The 23321-nt window shown below is 36.1% G+C and overlaps 4 protein-coding genes across 4 annotated transcripts; 2 read left to right on the forward strand and 2 right to left on the reverse strand.

Annotated features, from left to right (window-relative positions):
• Positions 1-550: 550 nt before the first annotated feature.
• On the forward strand, positions 551-4175 carry LOC115954056 (V-type proton ATPase subunit E2-like). Its single transcript, XM_031071909.1, has 6 exons — positions 551-720; positions 1327-1427; positions 1834-1990; positions 2573-2766; positions 2900-2999; positions 3743-4175. The coding sequence occupies exons 1-6, from the start codon at positions 619-621 to the stop codon at positions 3764-3766; spliced, it is 678 nt and encodes a 225-aa protein (XP_030927769.1). The 5' UTR covers positions 551-618; the 3' UTR covers positions 3767-4175.
• A 175-nt stretch (positions 4176-4350) lies between these two features.
• LOC115954055 (BTB/POZ domain-containing protein At3g08570-like) lies at positions 4351-8826 on the reverse strand. The gene is made up of 4 exons (XM_031071908.1): positions 8544-8826; positions 7156-7222; positions 5645-6799; positions 4351-5183 (listed from the first exon to the last, which is right to left on the reverse strand). Exons 1-4 carry the CDS (start codon positions 8615-8617, stop codon positions 4659-4661), a joined length of 1821 nt encoding a protein of 606 aa, XP_030927768.1. The 5' UTR covers positions 8618-8826; the 3' UTR covers positions 4351-4658.
• A 4387-nt stretch (positions 8827-13213) lies between these two features.
• LOC115953350 (protein RETICULATA-RELATED 3, chloroplastic-like) lies at positions 13214-14705 on the forward strand. Its single transcript, XM_031070966.1, has one exon. The coding sequence runs from the start codon at positions 13332-13334 to the stop codon at positions 14442-14444; it is 1113 nt and encodes a 370-aa protein (XP_030926826.1). The 5' UTR covers positions 13214-13331; the 3' UTR covers positions 14445-14705.
• Positions 14706-16502: 1797 nt separating this feature from the next.
• On the reverse strand, positions 16503-23007 carry LOC115951319 (putative zinc transporter At3g08650). Its single transcript, XM_031068512.1, has 6 exons — positions 22752-23007; positions 21578-22276; positions 20835-21119; positions 19077-19205; positions 18510-18607; positions 16503-17601 (listed from the first exon to the last, which is right to left on the reverse strand). The coding sequence occupies exons 2-6, from the start codon at positions 22052-22054 to the stop codon at positions 16788-16790; spliced, it is 1803 nt and encodes a 600-aa protein (XP_030924372.1). The 5' UTR covers positions 22055-22276; positions 22752-23007; the 3' UTR covers positions 16503-16787.
• Between the last annotated feature and the right edge of the window lie 314 nt (positions 23008-23321).

Here is a 23321-nt window from a genome sequence, read left to right on the forward strand (position 1 = left end):
TTTACTAAGGGAGATGGAGCCTTTTTTTAGTAGGGAAATTTTTTATTTGTTGTGGAGCCTTAGGCCTAAGCCTAAGTTGTCTAGGCCTTGAACCGGCACTGATTCTAATCCACTTCAGTACGACTAAATTTAAGTGAAAGTTCTTCTAAACATAAAGTGTATGGATGTACAAATGTAATCTTTATGTTAATTATTCATTTGTTTTAATGTCATTACTTTTAAATGAATTTACATGAAGTTGATTATTTATTGATAAAAATTTAATGGTGTGAATAATTGAGGAGAAATTAGTAAAAACACGAGTCCCAAGATTCGTGAAATACGGGAATTATTAGTAATTATAAGGATTTGTTCAAACTTTATTTATTTATTTATTTATTATAATTAGGATTTGTTCAAACTTGGAACGTCCAAAGTTGGAAAGTTCGGAAGAAACTTCGCACTTGAAAGGACCGTATGTACGTATATGTGGTCTTCTCTTATCATTTTTACGTGGAACTTATCATATGCGTTAGAGCACATTTTGTTTCATTTTTTTTCTGTGCCATTTTTTAAGGTCTCTGATAAAGGGTCATCTGAAAAGCCTGGGAATAGAGTTAGTGTTCGTACGTAGTAAGAATGGAGGACGCAGATGTGTCTAAGCAGATTCAGCAGATGGTGATGTTCATCCGTCAAGAGGCCGAGGAGAAAGCTAACGAGATCTCTGTCTCTGCCGAGGAGGTCTGTTCTAAACAATGATCGTTTAGAAACATTGTGACTTATATCTTTTAGCAAATACATTAGTTTTGCTTGTTGAAAAAAAAAATTACACGACTGACTTTGTTATTATTGTTGTTGTATCTAATAGTGTTCTGTCATTTAACATTTACATGCACCTTTAAATTTTTTATATTTAATCTGAATCACAAAATAAAATGAAGAAATTGAGAGGATTCTAATTCATTTGAATGAATCTTCGCTTCTTTCTAATAAACAACAGATCGTTTAATGGCAGTATGTTTAAGAGTATGTGTGTCCCCTATAATGGTTTTAGATTAGAGGGAGCCCTTGCCTTATATGTTACCAACAGTTCCAATACACATGCATAGGGAGTAAAAACCTGCCCTGTCATTCTGTTAATGTAACTATGTAAGACACAATGGACTTGTAAATATTTATTATTTAAGCGTTGTCTATACTCCAAACAACCTCAATTTACTCTTAACAGAAGTATGGCTTTGGTTTTGGTATGGTATGGTATGAGGCAGAAGATATTGGATTCATTTAAATGTGTATTTCTAAGCTATATATAATACAGTTATTGATACATTTTCTTCTTCTGTTCAGGAGTTTAACATTGAGAAATTACAACTGGTTGAAGCTGAAAAGAAAAAGATTAGACAAGAGTATGAGCGGAAGTCGAAGCAGGTTGAGATCCGTAAGAAAATGTGAGTTTTCATTTCATACATCTCTTCCCAAGCTTTATCAGCAATGCAGCATCGGTTTTGTTGTTTTGTGGATGTGGCTCTCAATTCTATTTTAGTTTTTGTTATCTGAAAGGTTTGTGCCTTAGCATATTAACTGCTTTAATACTTAGTGCTTGGCACTGGACAAAACTTCTGTTCATGATCTTATTATGCAACTGCACATTTGAACACAGATGATACTCTTCTTCTCTTGCTTGTATATGTTATATTTTCTGATTAGTGATCCTTTAGTTTTTGAAAAGAACAGATATTGTACACCAAGTATAACAGATAAAAACCATATAAATTATAATTCTTAACGGTTTTCTTTCCTATATTTCTCTGTATTTTCCCTTTGAAATTCATACAAAAAATAATTTCTGTGCAGTGAATACTCAATGCAGCTGAATGCATCACGAATAAAATTTCTTCAAGCACAAGATGATGTGGTGAATTCCATGAAAGAATCTGCTTGCAAGGAAATTCTGAGTGTTTCCCAGGACAAGAGCACATACAAGAAGCTTCTTAAAGACTTGATTATTCAGGTAATCACTATACATTGAGTTATCTGAATCTCTTTCCAATTTGCTCATTTAGGCCACAATTGCATTGGTGAAACATAATTCTGGCATTTGTTCAATTCCTGATGACCTATATATCAGAAAGACCCTTGCATCTGTTTCTTTTCAAATCGCTTTGCTTGCCTCAAATTTGGAGCTATGTGCATTCCAGCTGTTAGCTTATGCCTTGTGCAAAACATAGGTGATGATTAACTTGCATGGTCTAACTTTCATATGATTAAGTTTTCTTGGTCTAATATATAAATCAGAATTGGCTTTCTCAGACGTATCATCTTAGACTCTTAGTTATTGTAATAAGATAAACTTAGATTTCAAGAGCATGATTTGCATCAAATCTCTTGTTTTTAAGTTTGAATTTCAACTACAGATTCAATTTGGAATTAACATGATAGATATCACTCTTCTTATTATATGTAATATATCACATTTACTTGTTTTACAAGCTAGCTGTCCTCTTTGAAAATTCCCAGTTTAATTGATTTCTTAATAATAGTTTTTTGCCTATATACAGTGCATTGACTGGAAACTTCTTCTTGTGATATCTAGAGCTTACTAAGGCTGCAGGAGCCAACAGTATTGCTGAGATGCAGAGAGGTTGACCGTAGGCTTGTTGAGTCTGTTTTGGATGAAGCAAAACGAGAGTATGCCGACAAAGCCAAAGTACATGCCCCTAAAGTTACCGTTGACAAAGTGTTCCTCCCACCACCTCCAAGTACAGCTGATTCCCATGAAACCTCTTGGTAATGTTTAACTGCAGAACATATCCAAGCAGACAATTTTATTGCTATTTGTTCAAAAATACAATCTTATTGCTAGAGACCATGCTTTTACTGATACAACTACTGACCCTTATTTTGGTTAATTGCTGAATAGCTCGGGTGGAGTGGTCTTGGCTTCACAAGATGGGAAGATAGTCTGTGAGAACACCCTTGATGCACGGTTGGATGTTATTTTCAAACAGAAACTGCCTGAGGTGTGTATTTAGAGATCAACTTGAATAATCTTTGTCCTTTGTCCTAACCACTAGTAGCCTAATTTTTTGAGTAATGCTAGAAGCAATTTTTTCACAATTTTTTTCATAATTTGCTAAGATGGCAACTTGTGATTAGAGCATTTCATATAGACCCAATATTGACACTACTTTATTATGCTAGCTTAAAAATTTGTTAAAATTTTTTATCACTAGACTTATTGTAATTTTTCATGCCATTGTCCAATGACTTCTCTCATGATATCAACCCAAACACTTTTGGCTCATTCTTCAAAATCCATTTTGTATGTATCAATTTTTTTTTATTAAAAATAAAGTAATGAAAAGAATATCCTATATTTATGGCGAGAAAACATTTTTGGTTGAAATATTAAGAATCTTATACAATGGCTGACTTGGATCAGATAAATTTCTGAGCATTATTATGTATCAAAAAGATATATAAAGCATTTATTTAATTTCTTCTCTTAATTTATCTTTCCTGAAGCTTGATGTTGTGTTGCTTAAAATCTCCAACGTGTATATTTATTTGCAATAACTTGAGTGATTGCATTTGAATTTCAATAACAAATATGGTTTATGCCTAACTGTATGAGTTTGGACAAGGAATTGTAACTGAGATGATGAAATCATGGCACTAACAAAAGTTTTGATAACCTTTTTTTGTTCAATTGATAGGACTTATAAGTAACACTAAAAAACTAATTTATTTTTCATACTTGCAGATCCGAAAGCGCCTTCTAGGATAAGTATCAGATACTTATCCTTCCCGTTGCACCAGTTTTTGCTAAGGACGGGCATGCATGTTTCCAAGTGGGTGCCTAGTCTCCTGCAGAGTCAATTGTTTACCTCTGGAAATAAGTAATGTTTTACTGTGGTTTGTTCTCTATTAAATTGAAAAGAGTAATAGTTTTCATCTTCATTTAAAATTCTTACCTTCTTTTACATGTACATGCTGTTGGCATTTAACAAGAATGGTGTACAAAAACAATCAAGAGTTTAAACCCTTAAGCATTCTGCAAATGCTTAACATTATGGAAACTCTTCCAATAAAATAGCATTACTGTGAAGGGATATCTCTCTAAATCAAATGTGAGAATACTTTTCCCAACAATTCTTGTAGTAATAGTTACAAGCAATTTTACAGTGTTGAAGAAATGCTAATAATATATCACTATACATATGGGAATTTGATGTGTATAAGTGTAATGTGTGCATGTAAGCCTTGAGAAGGTAACAGAGTATGATTTTGAATATAATAGAACCACTAAAAAGAATATGTGGCTAACTCTGATTAGTATGTTGAGGATCCATAGTCAACCATGCCCATGAGTTAAAAACCTATTTTGAGTTAAATTATTTGTTATAGAGCCTTGGGATGGGTTAGTTGACTATTGCCATTAAGGAAATTTTGGTTGGCATTCTAAATAAATTCTGAAGAGTTGGCAGCTGATATCAGGTTGTTGGACACAAGCACCTTTGGTCTTTTGAGCGTGGCCAACTAGGACAGTCCCATTGTTCCTCTATCAGTGCTGCATGATCCTATTAAACTGAATGCCATATCATAAAGAAACATGAACTTGTATACACTCAAAGCCTTTGGTTCTCTTTAGAAAACAAAATCAAATATAAACACTAAAGCTAGGAAACAGAATGCCTCCTACTCCTACCAGTTTTCCCGTCTGCTCCACGAGACTTCCGACCATTTTTGTGCCTCTTTCCTCCTGCTGGACCGCTAAAGATTCCAATCCTTCCAATCCCTTTAGAGAGTGAGGTCAAGAAAGTTTTTCCATTCCCTGCTTTATCAATCATCCCTTGTTTCATAAACGTCTGCTCCTTCTCTAACTCACTAAGCCTCACTCGCATTCTTGATACCTCAAGCTTTAGTTCTCGGTTTTCTCTCCTAAGTGAAGCATAATTATCTCGAGGGGACATTGCAGCACTGGGGACACCACTGCTAATTCTCTGCGACAGAAATCCATCTCCAGAACTTCCTGACAAAGCATCCTTCAGACGAAGCTGCTCAAAATAGAGGACTCGCACTGCCATCTGTACTGGGAGTCTATCATTCTGTGCAGCATGATTGCATGCTTCCTGAGAGAGCTTTTGGCAGTCTATGAACTTGCAGAGCTTCTTGCATTCGTTATCAGTTAGCATTGAATGAGCCTTAAAGAGAAAACAAATTATAAAATGTTAGATATTAGCAGGGGAAAACTGGAGAAAAAAAGTGTTCTACACAGTTTCATAGCATTTTACAAGTCCGTAATGAGAATTAAAGTTCAATATGTACACTTATTTGTTGAAAATTGGCAAAAGAACAATTGTACCTTAAAAAGATTGACTTAAAAAAGTAAGCAAATTAGCTAATAAGTTGATGGTTAGAAACTACTGATATTAGATGCAAGAAGATCATCTTTTGAAACATAAAAAATCGTCACTTCCAATGAATGAAAAATGAAATCAAGCATAATAGAAGACACAAAAGTAAGTTTGATAATAGTAGCAACTAAGTAGTGTATAGCGTGGGTGGCTGTGAACTGCAAGATCTATCTTTGGTTGCAACAATAATGGAAATGATCTGCCAAAGGTTACTTATAATTTTAAACCATTGATATTGCAATATTTACCTTCAAATAAATATCAATTGCTCTATAAAGCCCATCATCAATGACACGAGCATAATCAGGCAGTATCTCAATCATAGCAATAAATTTCTGTAGACTCAGATAAGGATCAGGGGCAATTTCTGCAAGATATGCATCAATAAGCTGCCCTACTTTCAACATAGAACCATGGCTTGGAGAACCAAGGCATTCTGATTCATAGCCATAATCTTCATTTTCCTCCTCTTCAATTCGCTGCAGGAAATTCACCAATATCCGATGGACAGTATCAACATCAAATAATGAATCCCCAGTTTGGACAGATGGTATAAGCAGATCATCAAGTAAAACCACTTCCAACCTAAGAGCTATCCTCCTTTCGAGCTCAAGCTTGCATGCAATGGTAGCATCCACCATGATAGCCATCCTCAACATCCCAAAAAGAAAATTCATGGGAATGGAAGAACTTTTCTCTGTTGGCATTAGACTAACAAGAGTTTCCACAATTGCCTTCTGGTCATTTTCTACCAAGCCAGAAGTTGGTCTGGTCCTTGCTGGATTCCATATTTGACACTTTCCAATGCCTTTTAATGATGCTTGAGCATAATGAACTAAAGATCCGACAATGCTATCAGGTCGAACACCCATTCTCCCCATGGCACAAATAACACTCTGATAGAAATCAATCCTGAGCACTGAGAGATCTTCAACCCACCACTCAAGACAACCACTCCTAAGCTCCGTAGATTCACTGTCACATTCCAACCTAGACAAACCTGATACTAATTGTTCCTTGCAAGCATTCATAGCAATAGCCTCCACACATCTACTTGGAATTCCAACCTCCTCTGCTATTGGAGGTAGCATCTCACAGGTGGATAAGACTTCCACTGATTTTTCAAGACTTTGAACCACAATCTCATTCAGGTAAACCTCCGTTCGTTCAATGAGATTTTCTTCCCGGTAGTTTTCAGTCATCTCCAGGTATTCTGCAGCACAGCGTAGACGTGCAACATTTGCACATGTGATTTCAAAGTTCATGCCATAACAGAATTTCATAGCTAGTTCAAATGTCTGGGGGCCACCTGGTAAGTCGAGGAGCTCCAATTTAGAAATATTTGAATCCTTAGCATCAGCAACCATCTTCCGAATCTTTCCACTCCGTGACACCAGGGGAAACTTCAGTGAAACAGACCAAAAAGAACAATTTGATTAGTTCTGAAGAAACTTTAAAAAAAAAAAAAAAGTGTTTGAGTTCAAATTAATTTGCTTTAGAATTTGAAACTTCATGTACATAGTCTGCAATTGCAGAACCTTAGGTGCTAAATTTACCTGATAGGATGTGTAAAATTTCATAGGTTTAACATTAGTTCTCACATTAACTCATTGAGGCTAACTCAAGCCCTTTAAACTTGAGAACATACAAAAGATTTTAGCTCACTGATGTATTTATTGAAATGAAATAGATTAGAATTAGTTCACAAATGGTCTAAATAGATATCAATAGCAGTATAACCAGACTGATTTAAATTTACCTTGTGCAGCAGAAATGAATCCCCATCTACCACAATTGTAACGTCCCCAGCAACATCTGAAAAGATACTGCATGCAAATAGAACATCTAATGTAAGCAACTTTCACATGAACAATAAGCATATACAAAATAATCAAGAACATTGCTACTATCTAAGGGAAAGTAAAACAATATCAGAAGAAAATAATGGGATTATCCCAATTCCTTTTTTTTATCAACTTTAGGATTTAAATCTCTAGAACAACCCTGGAAACAATTCATGAAAGTTTGGTAATGGATTAGCAGCAGCTCTATGGACAGTTACTTGACATTTATTAGACGTGTCTGGAAAAACTATTCACAGTGTATAATCTGACCAGCCAAAATTTATGCTAGGACCAATGAAGGTTACAAGTCTCAATAGACTAGTCTAGGCAGCTATATGTATTCTTTTCTGCAATAGGACTAAGAATTAACATTTCAATTAAATAAATTGTTGTTAAAGAGTAAAGACCAGACAAAATCTCATATAAACAGATCCTGCTGTGAGATATTTCCACTGTTACAAAGGAATCAAATTTTATCTTAAAAACTTTGACATTTTAGATTCAAAAATAGCCACTGTCTTTCCCAATTGATTGGCAGACAATGACATGGAAAAATGACGTCGGTATAAAAAGTTAAAAACACCATGAGAATAGTTTAGCTGAGTATGCATAGAGTCCCTTCAAGAACAGTAGTTTGTACTCTCAAACATGTGTCTCGAACTCACTTTTAAGCTCAACTGTCTGATATATTTGAGATCTTAAGTCTTACCCTTTGTTCTCACTTTGAAAAACCACAGAGCCTGAGATGATCAATCTAATGGAACCTCTAGCAAACTTAACAATATTAGAATATATAAATTTATACACAACAAGTCTTAGTCCTAAAATATTGGGGTCGGTTTAGGATCCTCCACAAACTAGTCATGTCCGGTCACATGTATTCTTTAATTTCTGGCATTTCATACTCTTTTACTTAGTAATAGTTGATTTGTTGAATCAGTGATGCTCAGGATCATTATAATATCTATGAATTTATATAGAATCACGCAAATAAAAACTACAAGCAGAACAAAGAGACCTTTTTCAAAAATTAAAATAAAAACTATTTTTTTTGGAAAGAATCTTAAGGCTTAGAATAAAGAACATTCTGAGTTAAATGACAAACTGCAATTTCAACAAATAGAAAGACGTGCGAAAGGCAAAGAATTTAAATAAAGTAGCATGAAAAATCTATGAATGCTTTAAGCCCTTCAACAAATAAAAATCAAAACTTGATCAAGCAGACCAAATAATAAGTTAAAAATTAAGGGAAACAATCAAACAATTGCTTCATGCCAAGTGAAGATATGAGTAGAGTACCAACCGAGTAGTGAAGGAGTTGCAGAACTTGGGTGTGGGAGAACGATTATAGGAAGAGAAAGAGGTCTCGGAGACCATGTTTTAGTCTCAGTTTTTAGAGTGTTCACTTGCTCACTTCTTATCTAACTAGCCCCAGAAGAAAAGCAAAGCAAATAGCCTAGCTACACCATGTGATGTGAACAAGTCTCGTGGAAGAAAGATGGAGGGAACATGAGTGAATCAATGCGGATTCCCCTAACTAGCCTCCTCATCATTAGTAATTTACAAAACCAAAACCCAATCTTTTTTCTTTTTCTGACACATGCCCTTCCTCACCTTAAAGCTGGCTAGCTAGCCAACTTTTGCTTTTGCTTTGCTTTGTCTTTCATTGCATTGTATTGTTTGTATTGTATTTTGTGCAGTAGTATATTCTTTTGTTATCACTACAAGCCTTACTTTTTCTTTGTTTTTCTGATAGGAATCGATTACATATAGTTTTTGTGCAGAGTCGAAAAAATGAGTTTTTTTTATTAGGTGGACGTTACGGAACGGAAGCACCACTACGTTAAAAATCTCGAATTTACCAATTGTGTTCAGTGTTCATCCGTTTCTAGTTCAACTTCCATGAAAGTTGGAAACGTTTATATTAACGGCTACTTTTTTTTATTGAATTTTATTCACCATCAAATTGAATGGTATAAATAGCTTTATCATTATCGATAAAATTGAATAGCATAAAAAGTGGACTTTTGTTGGAAGTAATTGTAACATGATCCTCTAAATTTGCTTTGAAACGGAGAAACTCCATCTCTTTTTGTAAAAATTTAGTAGTTGGATAATTCTAAAGGCTTAAAATTAGTTTAATGTAATGAAATTTTAAATGATGTGATGGTTCAGGGTTCAAGCTCATCCAACTTGTACCTCTTATAAAACCTTGATCTCAATATAAAAGAAATAGAGAATTTCGCTACATATAAAAGCAATATTTGATGTTTTGGATACATTTTCACACTCAATATAGATGTGTACACAAAAAAAAGATCTAATTAACTTTGAGACAAAATTTCTTAAAAAGGAAACGATACAAGAATGGTATTGCAAGAATGATCCAAGATGAAAGGTGCAAATGAGAATATTCTCACTTGTTTTTTGATTTTCAGCAATCTAGACCAATTTGTGGTGCAAGTTACTAGCAACATAATTCATAATCATAAATAGATATGATAATTTTGTTTTCTTCTAAACATTCAATAATTTTAATGGAAGTGAGAAATCTGAATTAAAAATATCTTCTTAAAAACACGAAAGAATGTTCTTGACACATAAATATTATAATTTTAAAATCATTGTGATATTATAAAAGTACAAAAATTTATGCCATAAAGCCATAAACTATACTAGTATTGTATCTGCGGTATTCTCGTATTGTTGTACTAAAATTCGAAGAGGAGCCACAAAGACAGAGGGGCGGCAAAGCAGGTAGTGTTGTTAATGTAATGAAATCCAAGGGCAGGCTTGACGAGAAAAAGAGAAGACTGTGGTAAAGGCAGAGAAGAAGGTGGTGTGGGGGCGTGAAGTTGAACTGACTCTGACACGACACAACTGGTAGTGGCACGGAACTCAATAAAGATGTAATTATTAGCAACAAGTACGCTACTACATTAATCTTACTTTTCTTTTTTTTTCTTTTTTGTGTGGGTATAGAAATTAAGAATCCCAAAATATTCCTATCTTTCTCATGGAGTCCTAGATCTTTGTTGACCACTAAAACCCATATCTTTCCGAAAGAAGCAAATTTAATTCCTGTTCTATCCTCTCCCCTAGGCCCTACCTGCCTATTAATTTGTAATTCAGGTTGTGTCTACCTGCACAGTACAGTGCCTTGGTGGGCTCTTGATGGATTCATTTTGCCAATATGAATATAACCTTACCTACCAAAAAGCAAAGAATCTGAAATTACTTAGCAATGCCTGACATGAAAATTGATAGAAAATTATTAACCAAAAAAAGAAAATTGATAGAAAATTTATCAGACATCACCAGGGTTTCCTGCACTAAAACAAGAATTTCATCATGTGTGGGAGCAGCAACAAGTATAACATGTATTAGATATATATATATATATATGCATCATTTGTGTAACTCATAGGATACATATATCAAATCATGAAATGATAAGATATATTTTCATGTGATAGGACGCCAAAAATTACAATTGGAACAAAAAATCCAAGTGAAACGATGAGTCGTTTTCTAGAAAAATTCAAGGTCAGTCAAAATCTATGGAGTTGTATGGAACCTTTGCTTTCTTTTTCTTTCTTTGGTTAAACATCACATAATATTAACTAGGGAACAATAAGTCTGTTACAAACATGGCCAGCTTTGTCCATTACTAGCAAATCAACCACCACAGGCAGTGGGTTATACAAAAAGAGATGGTCAGTATAGAGATCAACCGTCATCTTTGCTAGTCTGTCAATGCAGCTGTTGGTTTCTCTATAAACATGTTTCACCAGGCAGTTACGGAACGACTTTGTCAGGTTCCTGCAATCGGACAGCAGTAGTTCTAAGTTAAGATTGACAACAGTTGGGTTAGTGATAAGATATACAAAAAAAGTAACATCTAAGTCAACACATAAGTTATCAATGCCCAAATGTTTGGCTATCAGGAGACCTTCCTTAAGTGCCCACAGCTCCGCGGTGTTACTAGAAACATTCCCAAACTTCTTCACAAACCTAACAACCCAGTACCCCTCGCTCTTCTGAAAAATTCCTCCACCACCAACCTTCTTTGGGTCCCCAAACACTGAGCCATCTGTATTCAACTTCACCCACCCGGGTTGGGGCTTACACCACTTCAGTTGAACTTGGATTCTACTCGGCTTGCTGAGACTATTTGGCACTATAGCATAGAATTCAACACTTTTCTTAATACAAAGAGCATTCAACCCACTCTCAACATTTCTATCCTAGAATATGGCCTTGTTTCGTTGAAGCCAAATATTCCAAAGAGTTTGGGGAAACATAATTTTCCAAGGAATGCGAAATCTAAGGAAAAACTCTGTTGAGTCGCAGTATTTCTCTAACCAATCAGCTAAGGGAAGATTAAAAAACTCCATGTTTGATTCAGCTAAGGGAACCTTTGCTTTCTCTTGGAACTAATGCCATCTCTCCCACTCTTCACATCACCTAAAAGTACCCTTATTTGCATTTTGTTATTTTCCTTAATTTTTATTTAATTTGCACACATTATAAGTTATGAATTTCACTAAAAATGAAAATATATGTAGAGTACCATCTTCTTTCACATCCAACATTCATTAAGCCTAACCACATCAATAATTAATAGTTAATTCTATGTGAAAGGGATTTTTTCCCTACAACCATGTGAGTCATCGACAAGGTCCCCCCAACATCTTGAACGTAGGGTGTGTTGTCAATATCACTTGCAAATGGCATAAGGAAGCCACCTCTCACTAACCACCATTGGGAGATCAACCTCACTAATTGGTCTTTAGTCAAGTAAGCAAGTTTTTGTCTCTTGCAAACTTCAAATTGGTGAATTCTTGCAAGTCCAATCCTCGTGCTTATGGAAATCTAGACCATGATTCCATTTTTCATTCTACCTACGCAAGGTCAAATTGAAGGATTTTTCAATCCAACCTAAATTTGGTTTGGTTGGAAAATTCTCAACCCAACTCAAGGTTGAATCGATGATTTATATATTTGTGCTTACGTGTTTTATGTCTTATAAGAATTGTACTCATAAACTATTTAAGAAAAAAAAATCCATCATAATATACCTAAAATTTACAAATTCATAAAAACTAATTTTCAAAATACAAAAATAAATCAAATTAAAATAAGATAATATATATGTGTGTGTGGGGGTCAAACAGGCTGGAAAAATTATTAACTCGAGCCCGGTCCAACCTTGGTCCATTTTATTTTTTTAAACCTCCTCTTCAGATGTTTAATTCCAGGCTATTTTTTGTGGTAACTGTTGTTTCCTAATGTGCCCACTGTATTCTAATTAAAAGAATGAAAAGCCTACTTTATAAAAAAAAAACACCCTCCACACCTTTCCAAAATAACCAACCCAATATTCTTAAGTTCCGATCCTAAAACTGTTTCCCAGGCCCTAAGAATGTCGGGCTGGTTGGAAGGCCTGAAGGCCCACGACTCATAGATGTTATACATATTTTTGCTTGATTAAGTGCCCAAACGAACACTAGAATAAGCTTACTAGCTAACTTGGTGCTTGGTGGTGTGTGCCCATTTATCCACCAGATCCATATTTCCGTCCAAGTTCATCATGCCCACTATTTATTTTTTGAGAAAGTCGGCATTTTTTTCTATTTCTTTGTATCAAAGTTGGGTCCTATTAATTATAAAGATTTTGCTAGTGTATGTTTTAAGACCATTTAATTATTAATTATTTTTGAAAAAAATAATTAAATATTATGATTAGTAAAGATAAAATAGAAATAAGTGGAACAAAGACAAAAAGATTTATATCGACAGAAGCGTGTGGTACGTTGGTACAGTGAGGCATGACATTTGGTTCCGTATTTCCAAAGGGTTTTAGTTTAAGGCATTTGTCGCTGTTTGAGTTGGGTTGTTGAGTTTAATTTCAAGTGTACCACCTATATTAATACCTTAACCTACCACCTCCTCACCAAATCTCGTTTGAAGCCTGCTTTCCCAGAAATCGATTACTCGAGGTCGAGGCTGAAGCAGGACACTCGAACGAAACCTCGATTCATAAATCGCTACGATCTGTACTTTTCTCTCTAACACCCGCATTTCGAAGATGGGAAGCATGGCGGCTCAGCTTCAGCTTCGTTGCTCTAATAATCCTAGACAATATCGCTGCAACAATAACGTTAGCGATAATCGATTCAACACTGCCCCACCTGCTTCAATTTCGTTTCCATGTTCTTCTTCATCATCATCATCATCATCATCATCATCATCGCTCAACAACAATCAAAAGCGCTCTATAAAATTAATCCCCAACAAGTTATTGCCTTTTGCCGGCGGAGCTGGGATCGGACGTGGCGGCGGTAATGGAGGCTGGAGTGGAGGAGCAGGAGGAGATGGGAATGATTTTGGTAATGATTCTTCTAAGTCTTCTGGGAAAGAATTTGGGCTTTTGGGTTTGTTTTTGAATGGATGGAGATCGAGGGTTGCTGCAGATCCACAATTTGCTTTCAAGGTTCTAATGGAAGAGTTGGTGGGTGTCTCTGCTTGTGTTATTGGAGACATGGCTTCTCGACCCAATTTTGGTCTCAACGAGCTCGACTTTGTGTTCTCAACTCTTGTTGTTGGATCCATTCTTAACTTCACTCTTATGTATCTGTTGGCACCAACGTTGTCTGCTTCATCGGCTTCTCTGCCTGCAATCTTTGCTAGCTGTCCCGCCAGTCATATGTTCGAACCCGGTGCTTATTCCCTTCTCAATCGATGTGGGACTTTTGTGTACAAAGGAGCTGTCTTTGCTGCTGTTGGTTTTGCTGCTGGGGTTGTAGGGACTGCACTTTCAAATGGGTTAATCAGTTTGAGGAAGAAGATGGATCCCAATTTTGAGACCCCCAATAAGGCTCCTCCAACACTGTTGAATGCGCTCACTTGGGCTCTTCACATGGGGATTAATAGTAATTTCAGGTACCAGACTTTGAATGGGATTGAGTTCTTGTTGGCTAAGGGGTTGCCTCCGTTTGCGTTTAAGTCCTCGGTGGTGGTTCTGAGATGCTTGAACAATGTTCTTGGTGGGATGTCCTTTGTGATATTGGCTAGGATTACGGGGTCTCAGAGTGCTGAGGAAGCTAAACCAGTTGCGGTGGAGGTGGGTTCGGTTGCAGAGAAGGAGAAGTTGATTGATGGGAGTGAGGATTTGCAGAGCAATCAGTCGACTTACAAGTGAAGTGTTACTTTGGTTTGGAGGTTCATCCTTCATGTTTTTGGCTCTATTTGTTAGTGATGTTTCTGCAATTTTCTCATCTGTTTTCATATGTCCATAACTTGGTTGGGTTGTGGCCGTTCATTATGATCATGGTCATAGTTTAGCTCTAATAAAAATCAAACTCCTACTTAGTTCTAGGTTTTTTCATGGAGATGGTACCTGGATGCCCCAACTCAATGTGTTGCCTGGCTCTAATCGAATCGAAATGTTTTATGTTTTAAATTTCTTGTTAATTTGGGATTGTAAGTTTAATATCTTAAATTGACAAGTTTTATAATAATAATTATTTTCGATAATACGATAGTTATGATAGATTGATAGTTACAATGGGTACGACGATTTGAACTTCCATTGAAACATACAGAGGTAGTTGAACTATAGGCTCTTGGCTGCCAGTTTTACGTCTTCTTCTTTTTTTTGTTTTTCTTTGTTGGTTACAACAGAATGGTTTTTTTTCCCTTGGAGTTTGAAATGTGTTTGAATCAGAAGTATGCCAGAGTAAAATCGCAACCAAAGGAAAAATTCAAATCTTATTTGTTCTGTCTTTAAGAGGAAGAACATTAATGATCTTATCTCCGAGGACTATAGGAAACCTCTCATCTCCTTGCATGCTTAATTTACGAATCTCTTATAAAATGGCCTAGCACAAGTAACAAGCTCAGACGTTGGAAGATAACTGTGCCACAACTACATCAAAATATGCTAAGTGCACCTAATGATTAAACATCAACATGAGCTGCAGCAATATGAACTCATCTGACAGCCTCTGTTGTAGAATTGCAGTGAGGTGAGTGCAAGCATACCAACTTTGTAAATGCTAAACGCACGGCATCAAACACCACTCCCACTGCAATTATTTCATCAGAGGATATTGTTTTATTTTCCAGTTTATAAAAGTTGAGACAGATACAGAAAGAGCAAGAACACATACCTGCTGCTGTAAAAGAAAAAAAAAAAAAAAAAAAAAAAGAGTCTTGAGAGACGAGAGCTTTTTCTTCAGACCTCCGCGGGAAATCTCATTACTCACCCACTCCTATTACGATTTAGGACTCTTGCTTTGCTTTCAATCAACATATCTTAACCGACTTCTTCTTTAAAAACCCTTTCTTTTCTTTGTTTTCTTTTTTCTTAATATTTAAATTTTGGTTGCCCTATGTAGCCTTCAAAATGACTTGACACTCCTATAAAACAGTTTTGTTGTTTTATTTATTTAATTTATGCTTTGACACTTTCCTCTTATAATTTATCCATCTCCCTAACCGTTAAAATTAGTCCATTTTTATCTTTAAAAACAGAAACTAGTCAAGTTTACATCACTACCAAACTTTTTGAGTCATTCCTAATATTTTAGCACAGGACTGAGAGAAGCAGGTAATCAAAGACATGTGCAGAGATTTTATTGGCAAAATGGTTGTTGGTAGGAAAATTGATGGTAGATTGGAATTGTCTTGAAGTCACAGGCTAGGTGGATTTTCTTTTCTTCAGAATTGGTGTTAAGTCTTGGGAGTAGTGTTTTTCAATGGGGTTGTATCAACTTATTGTATAGCCCATATGCTGTAGTGTTTACTTAAGATTGTATCAGGCTAGACCTGGTCTCATAGTAGCTGTTGGGTGTGTTTTCTTTCCCCTGTGCCAGGGGCAGGCATAGACCTGATTTGTAATGGTCTAAATTCCAGCTGAATTATACGGAAAACAAATAAAAACAAACCACTCTGCGAAGGGCTGGCATGCAACTAGACACAGCCACCACCTTAGAAAGCTGTTTGACAATCATAGAAAGTCATCATGAGAAAATAAAGTCTAATAAATCAGAAATTTTTAATTTTTTATAGCCTTACATTCACCATTTGGTAACAACAATGGGGTTCTTAATTTTCCACCAATATCATTTTCATCTCATAACCTGCTCAATAAGATTGGCAGCTGATATGGGGAAAACGTTTTTCATCGAATTCCTTTTTTTTTCCCCTCTAAAAGTGAAATATGTTTGAATCAGAACTATGCCCAAGTAAAATGACATCAAAGGAAAATTCAAATCTTTATTTGTTCTTTCTATAAGAGGAATAAAACAATGACATTATCTATGAGCACTATAGGAAACCTTTCATCCTCTGGCATAGTTCTGAGGAACTTTTCTTCTATAACACCCCTTTGCACTGAATCTCTTCTACAATTTTTTTAGTGGTATCCTTTGCCTAGCACAGGTGCCAAGTTCACATGTTGGAAGATGATTGTACTAACCACATTAGTGTATGCAAGTGCACCTAATAATTACACATCAGCATGAGCTGCAGCATTCTCAACTCATCTGACAGCCTCTGGTGCAGAATTGCAATAAGGTGTGTGCAAGCAAACCAACTTAGTGAATGTTAAACACGTAGCAGCAAACACCACTCCCACTACAAGCCCGCAACTTCCTTTCCGTGTCTCCAACCTTACTGCTCTCTTGATTATTCTTCCAAAGCTTGGGAGTAATCCCCCACAAGCAAACACCATCACATGGTCTAGACCTGTGTAGTCAATTCCTGCAAGAATAGCTCCAATTGCAGATATTGGACCTGTAACTCCAATTAGGGCAGCAGCTGCAAGGGACCCATGCCAGCTGTCAGTAGCCCCAAATATGCAGCTAGCCACAGCTGCACCCCGAGGGAATCCATGTAGAGAGACAGGAAGGACCATGTGCCGACCAAGTCCAGGAGCTTTTGGTGCAGCCACTCCTAGTGCAAGCCCCTCAGCTAAAGCATGAAAGGCAACTGCTCCACATGACATGAATGACTGAAGGGTGTGAACACTCAACGGGGAACCGGATACTGTAGGCAAGTTATTCACCGACGTTCTTTTGCAACTTGCAAGCTTCAAGACACTGGAACTTGTAACATGGACAAATGCGGCTCCCATTGCAAGCAGTAATACAAGAGGCATAAATCCCATTTTTGATGAGAAAAGTAGCTGTGATGGTCGCCAGGCACCAAGGACAAAGGCAATGCCAGAAGCTGTGCCCATTAGAAAAGCATGCTGAAGATGGAAAGCAAGGGCAAATGCAACAAGAACAACTCCACCAAGCAATGGCCCAAGACCAAAAAGTAAGGAAACAAAGAAGCCAGAAGCATCCTCTGAGCTGAAATGCAGAGAAATTTAAATTAGTCAAGAAGGAAAAAAAGGAAATGCAACCAAAGTTGGTTTAAAGGATGTTTTCCTTCTTATATGGCATTATCCTTTTTTTTTTGGGGTGGTTAGAAATCCTAATGCTACTACAAGAACCCTCCCCTCCCTCTACCCCAAGCACTTTATGTGGGTGGGAGGTACCAATCATTCTTATATGGCATTATCAATATAACATTTCTATTGTGTCAACCAAGAATTAGTGTCGACCATATTTAAAACATTGTACAACCTCATCTGAGCCACAAGAATCCACTTTTAGAGGGATAAAATGCAATTAAAAGATGTTCACTGCAAAGCTTGAACAATGTCATATCAAAGTGATCTATCTGTGAATCAAAACTAACATGTAGCCAACTGAACTTTTGGTGAGGGCTCATGGTCAAAAAATTGAACTAGAAGAAATAATTTATAAACAGTTAGGAAGACTAAACCCCAAAAATTAGGGTCAGATCAAGAAATTGCAAATCATCTTTAAACAACGGAATGAAATAATATATAGGAGGGCAAAGCACAACAATAGTGGCCAAGAAATAGGTAACATGATAATTTCATCATACAAATAACAAAGACATAGTAGAGGCTTGGAGAACAAGCGGTTGACAACTAATTTGGAAGCTTCAAGAAGTAATAGAGACTTGTATTTATTAGTTATTTTCTTGTGCATGTACTAGCTTGTAGTAGTTCTATGATTACTATGATGTTGTATATGATAAATTGTTGATCAGTTTTTTACAGAGAGATGAATTGTGACCTGGTTGGAGTCTAGAGATGGTGTAAGTTCCCATGAACCATAAACTTATAATTATGTAAATTTTGGTCTTTAGTTCTTTTCAACAACCAAAAATTCTAGAATGAACTCACTTGTAGCCATGGCTGAAACTCTGAAAAAAAGTACTAAGAGCTTCCATAAATGCCACAGAAAGTGTAGCTGCTGATGCAACCTGGGAGGAAGAGGCATCCTGTAACCCAAAAAAAAAAAAAAAAAAAAGGCATGAGAAACTAGCATTATCTTTCTGGAAATGAGAAACTTCAAGCCAACAAAATGCAATAAATAAATAAGAAAATAGTTCCAATAATATTTAGAGACTCTTTGACCTTCTCTCTCTTCCTAAGGTTTCTCTTTCCTTTTTCTTTTTCTTTTTTTTGGTGTGTGTGTGTGTGTGTGTGTTTTTTTTTTTTTGGGGGGGGGGGGGGGGGGGAGATTAATCTAAAACGACTGTAAACTACGAAGAGTTGAAACATTCAACTAAGTTTTGTAACCAACCTTCAAGTGATACACAAGCACAGGAGAATTGAAAATATGTTTTCTTGCTTAGTTTACAAGAATCGATTGGCTAACACAAAAACTAAACCAAAACATTCAGAAAGCCTAATTCAGAAAATGAGCCATGGATCCAACCAAATATATGAGTTCAAGGAGGCACATACCTTAAATGCATCAGGGAGTACCTCTGCAACTACCATCCAGATCATACATCCAGCAGCAAATCCCGTACAGAAAGGCAAAAACTTGTTAAATGCATCAGCACATATAAATGAAGGCACTGCTACGAGAGGCTGCAATACAAAATATGCTAAAAGCCATTGAGTTAAAGATATTCTAATTCATATAGAGATATTTAGAATGTTCAGATTCTACTCTTGTTCACCACTCAAAATAAACTTTAATTTCCTTTTGCTTTCACCTCTAAATGAGTATATGCACTTGAAAGTGCAACTTGGACTAGGTTCACTTAGTATGGCATCAACCGAAAGTAAAACAAACCCGTTAAGGGTTCCTTTATTTTTTTTAACTAAAATGAAGATCATATTAGTGAGCAAAACTTTAATTTCCTTTTGCTTTAACCTCTGGATGAGTATATGCACTTGAAAGTGCAACTTGGACTAGCTTCATTTAGTATAGCATCAACTGAAAGTAAAACAAACCCTGAAAGTAAAACAAACCCATTAAAGGTTCCTAATTTTTTTTAACTGAACTGAAGATCATATTTTCTTGCAAAGCCCTACCCATGTTTGAATGGGTTGTTTGGATTTTGAAATTCTATGATTGATACAAGAATAGGTCATCATTCTACATAGTCTATTTTAAAGGTTCTTTTTTAAATAAAAAAAAAGGCTTATGGGCTTAGGCATACAGCTCATCACAATGATTCATGGCTTCATACAGGGGCAAGAAATCTTGTTCCCTTTTATTAAGGAAGTGAGAGTAAAAGGTAGCACAACGGGCCAACATAAGATATAATTCAGTTCGCACAAATATCTTAGCAGATCTTCGTATCTGTTCTGTTTCCCCTGACTCTTCATGCACGGTGAGGTCTCCACTCACACATTAATATTATAAAGTTATAAGTGAATTGCTCCTCAGGTTCAATATGGTTCCTACCTATCAATACAGTACCCAAGCAGACACAGATCTTTTGATACAAAAGACGAATGATCTGACACAAAGAAACCAACAAATCATCCATAGGGATTGGGTTGGACTCACAGAGTTCCATTTGCATCCCTCCACCAGAAACATGGAGGTTCAAAGCAAGTGTCCAGAGAACTTTGGACACTAGCTTTTTCTTCATTTGGAGTACATTGTGTTATGCCTAAGAGGGTGGTGGATTTATTGGCTTGTTAGAAGAGGCGGCTTGCTAGACATCTTAATGGAGACATTTGGAATGCAATCCCTCTTTGTGTAATGTGGATCATTTGGAGGGAAAGAAATGGACGGACCTTTGAAGACACTGAACAACCTATGCTAGTGGTGAAGTTGGTTGCACACTTTATATGAGTTAATGGCAACTATAAGTGGTCATTCCTTCTCTAGATTGTTAGAATTTTTTAGATTCCTGTAATTTTTTTAATTCCAATATACTGCTAGTACACCTCCTGTGTACTGTTGTTATCTCTTTTTCCCTTCAGGATTAATAAAAGTTACTTATTTATCAAAAAAAAAAACCATACTAAGATCATTTAACAAAACATAAAGGGCATTGCAAAAGTCACTGTATAAAGCTAGAATGGAAGAAAAATTTTACAAACTGAGATAGAGTTGATCTTCCCAGACCTTACATTTATCCCTAATTTATTTTCTTAATGTGGAGAGACCCAGTTGATCTTAGAATACTTTTCGCCTTTAACAATGTGAGAGATAAATATTCTCAAAAGTACAACGGATTAGAAAGCATAACATATTACCTGAGGTAATGAAGTAATTACACTCCATAACATGGCTTTCTGTGGAGAAACACCCCTTGATGCAAGCACCATACTCACAGCTAATCCCTCGGGGATATTGTGCACAGCAATAGCCAAAGTCACTAAAAGACCTTGAGAGAACCCCTTTGAGCCAGCAAATGAAACACCAACACCAGAGCCTTCCCCGAATGAATGAAGTGTCATTATGCCAATAACAAGAATGACTTTAGCTGCATCTGCACCTTTTATGTCCAACATGCTTACTTCCCCATATTGTTCAAGAAGCTGAAACCCAAAAGGTGAGTAAGAAATAGTTAGATCTTATAGACCTTACCTTATGTAATATGTATTAGGCATATATTGGCAGGACTTAGGTCTTTTTCTGTTCAAGTTTCTTCACATGCCATATTGACACCTACCAAGCTGATATTGTAGTTACTTACACTGCCTTATCCTTCTTCTTTATTTAGTAAGTTACAGTCACCCCATGGGTCTTGAATCCACAACCTTTACCAATATTCAGAAAAGCAATCAAGCATGTTTACAAGTATTCATAATAAGAAAGATGAGGCCAACAGCCTCGTAGATCAACTAGCACTTCCTTTGTTGATTTAAATCCCCCCCTCCCCCATTGTAACTATTGAATTATCAAAAACAGAATGATGAGAAGCAGAAAATTCTAAATTCCCAATGAAAGGGGAAACCAGAAAATGATGTGAAAAATGGAAGACCAAAGTCATCACCTTTTTACAGAGCCAAATGAATATTCCACCAGCTAAAAGCCCAATCACAACCCAATTTCCACCATCATGCCCCCGCTGCCCTTCCTCTATGAGATCAAAACTCGCAGCCAACATCACACCAGCAGCCATTCCATTGCATATTCCAGCCCACTGTGGATCAAGCTCCACAAAGAAGAATGGCACTGCACCTAAACCAGTAGCAGCAGCCATTGCCAGTGTAAATAACGCAACTGTTGACCATGAAACTTTGCTGCTTCCACCCTTAGTCTCTCCCAACACCTTATCAGTATCCTGAAAACTGAAAGAATTCTCTGTAACAGTGCCATCTATAACATTATTTCCTACATCCTTATGTGGAGCGGTTCTCAGCTTTCTAGAAATTTCATGTTCAACCTCTGCAGTAGCAAAAACAAAGAACAATATAGAGGAGAGCAGCAAGAATAACAGGGGTCCCTTAAATCTCAACTGCATTTTCATTTGTAAAGATGCAACAAAATAATCATCCAAAATCTCAAGCAACTCAAAATATATCCTTCCAATGAAGTAATCAAAAACACTGGTCTCTCGACTCTCCCCGACTGCAAATCATACAGCGAACAACGTTTCCTCGTATTAGCAGCTTCCAGAACCCCTAATTCAGAGAGCACCCAGAAGCCAATTTAGGTGCAGGCACCAGTCCTTGTTGGATGCCAGCTTTAGCTGCAATACAAGATCAGATTTTCAGATGCTTGATAGAATTACATTACCAAAACATAAACATTATAAGAATTACCAATAACTTAAGGAACAAACAAGATAAAAAAAAAAAAAAAAAATTGAAGGAATTCAATGGAATTAATCACAAAATCTCGTCTAAAGATGATAACTTTTTTCTAAATCAAAGAATACCCAATTCCACAATCAACAGCCTCTCCAACATTCCACTTTGAACCCATCAAAATTAACAACTAGAACATAGAAATTAAAAGGCTAAACTTGATAATCTTGATCAATGCCCCCATCAAAGAATTCAAAATTCAAGTCCAAAGAGAGAGACAATTCTACCATTTTTCGTTTCCTCAAAGAAAAAAAAAAATTTGAAATTGCAGATACTAGTCAACACATGAGAGGATCAGAGAGAATCCGATCATGAAAATTAAGAGAAAATCAAAGAAAAGAAAATAATGGAACTTACCAATACAGACAAAAAGAGGGAAAGCGCGTAGGTTCCAAAACAAAGGAAAGGAATAGATTCAATAGAATAAAACCGCCGAGTTAGTGAGTCACAGCAGGGTGTGTCAAAAACCCGGCGATTTTAAAGAATCGGTGAAGGTAGGTTCCAAAGGAAACCTTCAACAAAACCAATCCTGTTAATTATGTTTTAATATTGAAGATAGATATACAAGTATAGTAAAATATCTAACTTTACAGTACATGGTTTAAACTTAAATGTAAATGTAATTGTGAATGAGAAACATACGAAGTTTTAGTTTATAGGAGTCTTTTCAAGGATAGATTATTATTTTGCGCCCGCACGTTGTTTTCTTTTCAACCTTGACCACAAACAAATACTACCAAACTTGAAAGTCCAAAAACCAGCGACTCATAAAGTCGACTTTGCTCACGCGGCACCGACCGAATTAGGAGAGTAATTTTCTTTTCAATTTCTTTTTTATTTATTTATTGATAATTCAATAAGTAGAATAGGAAGAGGAATTTGAAATTTGAATCTTTGGAAAGAGACTATTGGATAATTTAAAATTAG

This window comes from Quercus lobata, chromosome 7 (genome assembly GCF_001633185.2).
Source record: "Quercus lobata isolate SW786 chromosome 7, ValleyOak3.0 Primary Assembly, whole genome shotgun sequence".
NCBI classification, from domain to species: Eukaryota; Viridiplantae; Streptophyta; class Magnoliopsida; order Fagales; family Fagaceae; genus Quercus; species Quercus lobata.

Bases quoted from the DNA above. Each gene is read 5' to 3' on its own strand.
- LOC115954056 (XM_031071909.1), top strand. From the start codon at position 619: ATGGAGGACGCAGATGTGTCTAAGCAGATTCAGCAGATGGTGATGTTC. The intron at 721-1,326 runs GTCTGTTCTAAA...TCTTCTGTTCAG, and splicing joins TCTCTGTCTCTGCCGAGGAG to GAGTTTAACATTGAGAAATT. The intron at 2,767-2,899 runs GTAATGTTTAAC...ATTGCTGAATAG, and splicing joins GATTCCCATGAAACCTCTTG to CTCGGGTGGAGTGGTCTTGG.
- LOC115954055 (XM_031071908.1), bottom strand. From the start codon at position 8,617: ATGGTCTCCGAGACCTCTTTCTCTTCCTATAATCGTTCTCCCACACCC. The intron at 6,800-7,155 runs GTAAATTTAAAT...GTTTCACTGAAG, and splicing joins ATTCATTTCTGCTGCACAAG to TTTCCCCTGGTGTCACGGAG. The intron at 5,184-5,644 runs GTAAATATTGCA...TTTCTCTTTAAG, and splicing joins CAATTGATATTTATTTGAAG to GCTCATTCAATGCTAACTGA.
- LOC115953350 (XM_031070966.1), top strand. From the start codon at position 13,332: ATGGGAAGCATGGCGGCTCAGCTTCAGCTTCGTTGCTCTAATAATCCT.
- LOC115951319 (XM_031068512.1), bottom strand. From the start codon at position 22,054: ATGAAAATGCAGTTGAGATTTAAGGGACCCCTGTTATTCTTGCTGCTC. The intron at 21,120-21,577 runs GTGATGACTTTG...TTTGGGTTTCAG, and splicing joins TCATTTGGCTCTGTAAAAAG to CTTCTTGAACAATATGGGGA. The intron at 17,602-18,509 runs GTGAGTTCATTC...TCTGCATTTCAG, and splicing joins AGTTTCAGCCATGGCTACAA to CTCAGAGGATGCTTCTGGCT.